The sequence below is a fragment of the Sorghum bicolor genome, chromosome 3 (assembly GCF_000003195.3).
Source record: "Sorghum bicolor cultivar BTx623 chromosome 3, Sorghum_bicolor_NCBIv3, whole genome shotgun sequence".
NCBI lineage: Eukaryota > Viridiplantae > Streptophyta > Magnoliopsida > Poales > Poaceae > Sorghum > Sorghum bicolor.
The window spans coordinates 2,086,242-2,096,667 of NC_012872.2; the positions used below are offsets into that span (position 1 = coordinate 2,086,242).

Genomic DNA, 10,426 nt, shown 5'->3' on the forward strand with positions numbered 1-10,426 from the left:
GATTTAGTAGAATGAAAACATATCAATAATAGTGCTAACAGAAGAAACTAAACACCCGCTCTCGATCTCACGATTGTACACAGATGCACGACCACATATGGATACCTCTTGCTAGACTATTCAGATTAAATTCATATGATAAACAGTTGATGATAAGCTTTTATAGCCTTATAAGTGAGCAGACAATATAAAATATAAAAGGTGTATATCACCAAAGGAATCAGAAACTGTTGGCTTGTTGTATGTAGATGTAAAATGTGATGTCAGATTCTTGCAGTACTAAGTCAGCATTTTTTGTGACAGACAATGAAGCAGAGAATGAGGTGGTACTTCTAAATAACACACGGGCAATGTTATTGCAGAGATGAAATCAAGGTAGGTAATACAAATATTATGCTAAAACAAATGAGCACTGTGCCTTTGTTACACAAATATCTTGCAATTCAGCAACTATTAACAGGATGTGCTGCCCATCATCACTGTCTCATATTGACCCTACTTGCTGAATGAAGTTAACAAAACAAAGATCTTGGCAGTATCTAAATGAAAACCATTCTTTGTCCAAGATGAAAAACAAGCTTTATTCTGTCCAATAACTAAATGAGAATAAATGTCGTTGTCCAATATAAGATCTGACTCAATGAATCTATAAACCACGATTACCTGTTTACTTGACAAAGTTACTGATACTCTGATAGTGAAAAATGTCGCTTCCACTAACACAGAATTTGTTAAAGATAAGCAGAGAGTATAGGTAAAAGGACGTTCAGGGTAATATATGCTGCATAAATCTGCACCAATGACATCAGTGGAATGTTTGGAAAGAAAGAAACCACCGGATCTTCCAAAGTGAAAGCCTCTCATCAGGATCAGATGATGTTGCAGCACAGGCTAAAGAAGACATCAACCAAAGGAGACATAATTGTATTCAGAAACAGCCTGTTTGCTTCTCCTGAACCCCTGTTTTCTAGTGTGGTGTGCATTACTTTTGAGCAATTGAGTTGTAATTGTCTTGCTGTGGTTGGCCTTTGAGCATCTGTTCGACTCACATGGCCTGAACTCTATTTTTTGCCCATTTCTCCAAAAAAACAAAATGTACATCGAATTTGAAGTTTGGGGAAAAAAACAGCAGGCAGCAGCTTCTAAGAACTAAACCTTGTCTGAAACACCAATTCAATCAACACATTGCCTCAATTCTTACTTGTAAATACCTAGCTCTTTTAGCATCTAGCCATCTACCATCTCATACAGACTATAGAAACATAATACATACCTCAATTATAAGTGTAAACTACTTCCTTACTGATTCTCCCCAGTTGACATAGCAACCGAAATAAGATCACAATACCAAAAAAAAAAAATGTGGTTCTTTCCTTGCAGAATTAGCAAAAGGCAAAGCATCGTGGCCACGGATACTCAGCTAACAAATGTGCGATAACAACACTAAGCATCATAGGGAAATTAAGTACTAGTAACAAAATTCAAGCCAGTAGCACCATGATCACGAGACAGGAAATGAAGTATTATTATTGATGATTCATGTCAAGACAACACGATACATGTGACAAAAACATCAGAAACAAAAGATAATATCTATTTCCCCTCTGTAGAGCAACATCCCGAGAACCCTAACCGGCGAATACAGGCCCTCCTCCGCAATCAGGGCTTCGCGGCGGCGGCGGTTGCAGGAGCGGGCTCGGCCGCCGCGGCAGCAGCCAACGCCGATTCGGCGGCGGCGACGGCCGCGGAGGCCTCCTTCTTGTGCTCGTAGTCGCGATAGGTGTTGATGGCCTTGGTGCAGATGACTGGGGAGCAGAGAAGAGGCGTCAGGAGTCGAAGCACACGAGAGGAGCGGGCACGCGTGCACGAGCTGTAGGGGTGAAGGTACGTACCTCCTGCGCCGACGAAGTACATGAAGCGGAGGAGCTTGCTTGAGGCCTCGCCGGCGGCGGCCATGGCGGTGGGGAATCGCCGGAGTCGGGGTCCGGAAAAGTGCCGGCTGCCGGGGGCTCACTGGGCTGCGTTGGCTCTGTTTCACTGGGCTGCGTGGTCGAGGGGAGGGACATGCGGCCTTTCGAATTCCTGATGGGCCGAGGCGGGCTGTGAAGTCAGGAGAAAGCGGCCTTTATGGGCCTCGAAAGAACTATAGGATTCATGTGTTTTTTTAGGGAGGGACTGGTACTGACTGCAATCTGGAATCTGGAAAGAGGAAGTGCTTTGGCAGCTCAACTTTATTAGTAAAACTATTTTTCTAGAAAATAGTTTTATGAATGACCTTTTAGATGAAGTTGCTGTTTTAAAATAGTGTTTGGCAAAATAGCTTCACCGCATAGTTGAGAGAGAGAAATGAGCGAGAGAGCTACAATAAGCTACTTTTTTTTCAGCTTCATCCCAACTTATGCCTTTGCAAGAGGAGAGAGAAAACAGCTTCACCCATAAAACTGTTTTGGAAATAAGTGTTTAGCAAAAAAAACAGCTCAACAGCTTCTGTCATAAGCTCGGTAATCAGCAGTGCCATCTATCCTAAATACGAGTACTCATCAGCAAGTATCAAACTGTCACCTGATGTGTCGGTAACACATGCCTCCGGGCCTTCTAGTCAGTTGCTGAGCTTGGTGCGGTTGGTGTTGGTGTAGATCGAACTCTGACCATAAACTAAAAACGGGGGGGAAATTAAAACTTTGGTGAACCAATACATTCAGTTGGCGAGTTATCCTCGCTCAAACTACCGTGTAACAGCTAAACTTCACAACAGATACAGTGTACTCCGATCTCATTCGTTTAGTTGAAAAACCATGACAAAAAATAAACACCGTTGAATGATAGATAGATTTGGTTGATAAGCTTAAATGAATAGAAGCATGCTAGCACCCAAGGGCACGGTATAGGCCCCACACACACCTACTCTTGCCCTCTTGGCAGATCACCGTATTATTATACTTATTAATACGAGTCCTCCGAAGATCAAATGTCTGACCTCTAGTATGGAGCCTAATGACACGCTTTTTTTTTGCATAAACAAAGGCGATTCAGCTACCTTACCATGCACAGCTGTTCTGTCTAGGATCTCGGTCTCGCATGGCTTCCGTGACCCAGTTCTCCTCCAGCGACGACGTGGGCGAATGGCATCGAGTTCATGCGTCAAATAAACATAAATATAGTGAAGGAATTGAAGCAAAACTCTATCAGCAGACTTTTCGTTGCGATGATAACAATTGTTTATTGCTATCGTCACACACACTCTTGATGAATTGTTTTGTGGATAATTTGAAAGTACAGGGCAGTAATAAAGCTGTGGTTGGTTTGCCAGAATTGTTCAACGACCAAGTGTCCCATTTCTGTGGATGAAAAGCTCTTTTGAGCTTCATATTTGGCATTGATGCAAACATGTGTACTAAATCGAGGGATCTTGTTGGTGCACCTAACAACCGGCATAAAATGAAAGCAAACAGATGTGCCGCAAGCCCACGACCCATAGCGTAGGAGCACAATGCTTGATAAACCCACACACCACGTCTTTTTCCTCAACTCTAGTCTACCTAGTGCCCTTCAAAATGAGATGGCTATGGTCGTTTGGCACACTTGAACACCGCTAAAATGCAAATTCTTTGATTGTCTTGCTTACCAAAACCGGCTATGTATGTATGGACTTGAAATAGCCCACAAACACGAGGTTGGCCTAATCAATGAGGTCTCCTCTCTATCATAACATGGATGAGTTTGCCATTCACTTACTTGCACACATTGCCACTACAACTTGCAGTTTTGGCACGCATGGCAACCTCCTATTCACCTCTCAATGGAGCAACCTCCATTCTACTAATCAATGGTGGCGAGCAATGGGTAGAGCGTCATGGTTGCCGATAATGGGGATGCACACGCTAACCATTCTAGTAGCCTGGAAAATCCAAAAAGAAATAAATGTGAGATTTTACAATTGTCGGGCACATGACGGCGGAAGCACTCATTGCTAAGATAAAGGAAGAGATAAAACTTTGGTGTGTGGCAGGAGGGAAAAAACTTAGTGAGATAACCCTGTCAACCAAGGGCATAGCTTTGAGCTTGTTTTGTTGTTGTTATACTTCAAGTTCACCTTTGTGTAGTGCCTTTACTCTCTCCTATATTAATATAAGTTCAGCATATCTCTTGCATAGGGTTTTAAAAAAACAGAGAGCTGAATTAACTTTGTAGATTTAGACTTTTGGCCTAGTAAATGAATAAAGAACACCAATTGTTGGTACTGTTTTCATCTCGATATAGGAGCAAAACAAGTGTCTTGACACATCAACAAATGTCTGACACCACACATCAATAGGAGCATAGAATCAAGTGTCTGACACGTCAACAAATCTCACAAAACAGTTGCAACACAACAAATCTCCTAGCTGTTACATAATCCCTTTTGGTATTAGATACGCGCACACAAAAATTACATTTCTTTTGAACATTCACCCTATTGATACGTATATGCAATAGTGCTGTCATGTATGGATGCTCCCAAATACCATCCACAAGACCACAGCACTGCCCAAAAAAACCCTGGTGTACCATAGTATTTATACGTATAAAACCCCATCACACGTACGTACTCACAATCCCCTTCTGCATGTATTTGTACTTGTGTGTGTATAGGCGTATAATAACAATCAAGTATGTACGCGGCAGTCATGGACGACGAACGTGCGTGCATGCGCATGCGTTGATACGCGCGTGCACGCATGAGCACGGATGGAACGCGCGCCGGCCACGATCACCACAACACAGGACAGCTCATAGGCTCCGAGAGCGGTCGTCGGATTGGAGCAGTGTCGGCTCGTCGCAGACGAGGTCGCGCAGGTTGGGCTTCAGCTGCGCCCGGAAGAACTCCTCGTACTCGGCGGCACCGCCGGACTTGCGGCGAACCTCCACGACAAGCAGCTCCGGCGTGAGCTCGTAGATCTCCGCGGCGACCGCCAGCGCGCCGTGCTCGCCCTCTCGCGTCCCCTCCATGCTGATGGACCCGTCGTCCCTCTCGCGCACCACCATGCCGGCCGCCGACGCGGCCCCCTCCAGCGTGGCCAGGATCTGCTCCACGGGAGCCGCCGACACGAACCGCGCCGCCGCCGGGTGGGGCGGATGCTCCGGCACACCTCCCCCTTCGCCGTCCTCGAACAGGCCCGAGAGGTCGAATCCCCTCGAGAACGAGATGATGTCGAACGCGTTCAGGCTCGACCGCCGCCGGCTGCTCCCGCCGAGCCCGCTGCTGCGCGATTCCAGCTGCAGCAGCGACGGCGCCGACGCGCACGACGTCAGCCCGGCGGCGCTACCCTTTCTCGGCTTCTTGGGAGCGGCGTCTGCCCGTGGCGTGTCGGGCTCGGGCGGCGAGGTGGACGCGTCGACGTCGTCGTCGTCGTCCAGGTCGAAGCAGGTGAAGGAGCGGTCGTCCTCGATGCGGAAGGAGAAGCGGCGGAAGCCGACCTTGAACCACTCGTCGTCCATGATCTCGTCGGCGGTGGCGCGTCGCTGCGGGTTGGTGTCGAGGACGCGGCGCAGGAGGCGGGTCAGCTCCGGCGAGAACCACTTGGGGCAGCGGAACTCGCCCCTGTGGATCTTGCGGTACATGGCCACGAGGTTGCGGTCCTGGAACGGGAGGTAGCCGGCGGCGAGCACGAAGAGCACGACGCCGCAGGACCAGAGGTCGGCCTTGGCGGCGTCGTAGCCGCGGCGGGAGAGCACCTCCGGCGCCACGTAGGCCGGGGTGCCGCAGAAAGTGTGGAACAGACCGTCGTGTCGCATCTGGTCGGCCACCGCGGAGAGGCCGAAGTCGGAGACCTTGAGGTCGCCGGCGTCGTCGAGGAGGAGGTTCTCGGGCTTGATGTCCCGGTGGTACACCCCGCGCGCGTGGCAGAAGGCGACGGAGGACACCAGCTGCTGGAAGTAGCGCCGGGCGTCGGCGTCCCGGAGCCGGCCCCGCGCGACGCGCGCGAACAGCTCGCCGCCGCGCACGTACTCCATCACGAAGTAGATGCGCAGCTTGGTGGCCATCACCTCGTAGAGCTGCACGATGTGCGGGTGGCGCACCCGCCGGAGCACGGCGATCTCGCGCTTGATGTGCGCCATCAGACCGGACTTGAAGATCTTCTCCTTCTCCATCACCTTGATGGCCACCTCCTCGCCCGTCAGCACGTTGCGCGCGTGGTACACCTTGGCGAAGTTGCCCTGCCCCAGCAGCTTCCCCACCTCGTACCGCCCCAGGAGGAGCGCCGGCTTCTGCTTGGACTCCCGACCGCCGCCGCTGCCATTGCTTCCTCCCTTGCCTGCCATCGTCCTCACCATCGGCGGTCGACACACCAGCAAGAGCTCACTAGCAAGGCTAGCTGCTGCGGCACGGATCGCCGGAGATAGATAGATGACGTGTACCAGAGAGAAACACGGAGGGAGGAAGAGAGAATACGATCCACACTATGAAGTTGAGGTGGCCATATATAGAGAGTGTGCTCTTTGAAAAGTTTGACTTTTGGGGGGATCTTCTATTGTGTACTTTCTTTTCACAATTTGAATTTTCTCGAGAAAAAATTAAGCATTTTTTGGTACAGGTGTAATGTGATGGGAGAGCACTAGTAGTTCAGTCATTGCTGACTCGGATCTCTCCACCGCCGTTCGATGTGGATCGTGATGCTATCTGGGCCGTTGGTTCTGGGTAAGGCAAGCTTTGCCACTGTTGTGCCGCTTGGTCGGTGATCTGGTGAAGGAGTCTCCTTTTTTCTGCACATTTGCATTTTCTGTCATGACACGGATGGATTGGCTGGAAAATGATTTTTCATCTATTTTGGTTTGACATTTCTGTGCCTTTCTATATGCTTAGTTGGAAGGAAATGCTACGGAAAAAGGTCGGTGCACGGTCACAAGTGATTTGTTGCTATCCTCCACGCACGCAGGAAAAAGGTTGGTGGAAACAAGTTAAGTTTATTAGCTCTATATTCTACTCCAAAATGTTCTGGTGCAGATTGAGATGCTTTTGCCACCTGTATGTCCTCATGCGTGGGCATCAACTTCTTTTCAAGGACTGCGATTTTATCATAAAAATATAGGTGGGCAGAAAATGTTAATTAGCTCTTGATATTAAAAAAAGGTTAAATAGAAATTACTCCTGATGAAAACAATGTTAGTTTTAGTCTGTTTGTTTGTGTGTTTCTCGCATATGGCTCCTGATGAAAACAGAAGGGACAGTGTGTAGAAGCAGTACAACTTTTTTTTCTTTTTTTCCAGAGTTGAACAAGAAGCGCTCTCTTCGTTGTCCCAAGGTTATTGGTCTCCAAGAAACAAACAATATGAATGGTATGTTCTACTTCCACATCACGAGGGGACACTTATTTTGCGTCCAAAGTCCAAACACAAATATTTAACCCCTCTGCCTTCATTTTCCCAGAAGAACTGTGTAGCCCTCTATGCTTCATAGAGACATTAAGTACTTTTCCACAGTGCAATTGTCTCCATTTATTTAGTTTGTTCAAAGATGCATGTATTGCACGACGAAATGTTCATGACAAAAGAAAAAGAAAATAATTTTAGTTGCTGTGATGACCAAGTATTGGAATAAAAAATACCCTGGAAACCTTCAATAATTGGGTAACATCTTTTTAAATGCTGTGATAGTAAGGATTATGGAGGAAGGAATGTGATGCCCGGGATTCAGTGTTACCTGTTACACGTTGGATCCAACGCAGTGATCAGAAACTGTATAGTGGAAGCAAAAGAAATTTTCCTGATTGTATTTTAGCCCTTTTTGGGTCAAAGGCAAGTTACAAATAAGCATTAGGTTTCGGCAGAGCAGATTATTCAGTGCGATATTTATATAATTCACTTGCATGCTTGTATAATGTGAACCAGCATGAATTTTAAAAACTAGCTGATACTGGATACTTATTACAGATCAGCTGATACGCCCAACGTATCTTTGGACCTTATACATAATACATCACCATAGATTCATAGTGTACGATGCCATGATGATGAACACTGCTAAACATAAACATAGTGAGAGTCTTCACTCACGGCATCCATCCATGCATGGAAAAAAATCATGCATAATTGCATATATATGCAACACAACAGAAATTACTTAATAATTTGCCTAGCATACATGGATAATACAAGAATTGTACAGTCTCATTTTTGGAACAGTACATTATAAGGAAAACAGGTCGTGTACATATGTGATTGTGCAAATCTTCAGGCCATCATACGGCCTTCATCAACCTGAGTACCTGACAAACTGACAAAGGCAAAACGTACACCAAAGATGCACGTACGCCATATAGAAAAATATACATCAAAGTTATAACAAAGCAGGGTCTCCAACCGGGGATATCCAGGAGAGTGAAGAGGTAATTGTTGAGACAATACTAAGTGACGTCCAGGAAAATGAAGAGAATGAGGAGGTGATCGTTAGGACAATCTCAGGTCGTGTGAATGAAATGGACTGGAGAAGACAGATGGGGCAATCAGTGCTAAAGAGCCAATCAACGGAGGCAGTTTAGAGGTCAGGGGGAGCATGTCAGGCAACCCCGGTCGTAGCAGGCTGACTCAGGCCTTGTTTAGATCCAAAAACTTTTTGGATTTTGACACCGTAGAACTTTAAACTGTGTAATTGGTTATTCTTTTTATCTATATTTAATACTTCATGCATGTGCCGCAAGATTTGATGTGACGGAGAATCTTGTAAAGTTTTAGGTTTTTGAGTGTATCTAAACAAGGCCTCACCAGTCCCAAAATTCCTCCTCGGATCTCTCTTCGTCAAGCTCATCGACTCAACCTGAGTCAAGTGCTAATGTTCAGACATGATTTCGGATCGATGTCACCTTCGAACTAGGAGATATAGAGAGTTTAGAGCATTAACAAAAGTGCCAGTGCATTTGCATTATGGTTATAGACCATGGTAGCATATTCTGCTGGACTTTTGACGATGCTAGTCTAAAAGATGAGTGGAATATGTGTACGTATATTGCAACGGAACCTCAATACATATAGAATCAGACTCTGACTCCATATTGTTACTATCTCTAGACGCTCCGTTGACTAGGTAGTTAGGAGGAGGGGATGGAAAAAAAATAGGTGGAGAGAAATGTTGGCTCTTTAGTCTTTAAAATATTAAAAATATAGATAGAGATAGAGATAGAGATAGAGATAGAGATTATATATATATATATAATAAAATTAAATATAGATATAAATATGAATATATAGATATAGATTGATGGGCTAGGCCGGGCAGGATTACAATGCCAGTTCCATCCTGTACTTCTATTTGGGCTGTAGCCCACCGTTGCCCTGAACGGACTTTTGCACCTATACAAGCTTCATCCGGCCCAACTGAACAATATTCCCTTTCTCCAATCATTCAGTGCTGGCTGAGCCTACTTATCGACTTATCATGTCTGCATGTAGTCCTCGCAAAAGAGTGTTATCATGTCTGCTCTCAATTATGGAGTGCCTGCTTGCCGGCTGCCGCCATGGCTCAGATTCAGAGGCTCAGAGATGCAGGAAAATACTCAGAGCATCACATGACTGACAAATGAAAAGCTGCCAAGGCCAATGCTTAGGCCCCTCGGTCTTGTTTAGTTCACCTCTTCAAGATTTCCCGTCACATCAAATCTTGTAGCACTCGCATGAAGCATTAAATATACACGAAAACAAAAACTAATTACACAGTTTAGGTGTAAATCACGAGACAAATCTTTTAATCCTAGTTAGTCTATAATTAAATAATATTTATCACAAACAAACGAAAGTGCTACATTACCGAAATCCGAAATTTTTTCGAAACTAAACAAAGCCTCGTTACAGCTGTTACTAAAAACTGTTTGCCCTGGGGCCGTGCGCACCTGCAAAGCCAGAGCACATGTTCAGTGTAATAGTGACCAGAGGCGATGCATAGCAGGACGCTGGACGCATACGCCGGCGCCGCCTCTCATCTCAGATCCAGTCAGGAGTAGTGCCTTGGCATGCATCATGCATATCGTGGCACTATGGCAGGGGGTGACAATAATGCGAAGCACTCGTGGAACTACTAGCTAGCAAGCCGATCGACCGATCCTTTTTGCAAGGCTGTGATGCTATAGCGCCTACTAGACGTCAAGACGTGGGCACTGGATCGAACCCCGGCAAAGTGACATGCACAAGGCATGTACTACTCTCATGTACGTATATATGATGGCGTGATCCACGCTACAGCGTCGCGCTACCGAACAACGCCACCTCACGGGGCCCTCGCCGTCTCGCCGGCACGGCACGACGCGCTGCCGTGGACGCCATGTCAGGCCGGCACCACGGCCATCCACGACTCCATCCAGGGTGTCCCCGCGCTCCGTCCATTGCACCCGCACACTTTCGATCGAGATAGAATCATGAGAAGGGATCGAAAATCCGGCGCAGGAACACGGCGGGG

General features: G+C 46.6%; 1 protein-coding gene and 1 pseudogene across 1 annotated transcript; both read right to left on the bottom strand.

Annotated features, from left to right (window-relative positions):
- Nucleotides 1,507-2,059, bottom strand: LOC8080497 (annotated as a pseudogene).
- On the bottom strand, nucleotides 4,359-6,408 carry LOC8084314 (putative CBL-interacting protein kinase 13). Its single transcript, XM_002457112.2, has one exon. The coding sequence runs from the start codon at nucleotides 6,313-6,315 to the stop codon at nucleotides 4,771-4,773; it is 1,545 nt and encodes a 514-aa protein (XP_002457157.2). The 5' UTR covers nucleotides 6,316-6,408; the 3' UTR covers nucleotides 4,359-4,770.

What these genes read in the sequence shown, in the direction of transcription:
- LOC8084314 (XM_002457112.2), bottom strand. Translation starts at nt 6,315, where the DNA reads ATGGTGAGGACGATGGCAGGCAAGGGAGGAAGCAATGGCAGCGGCGGC.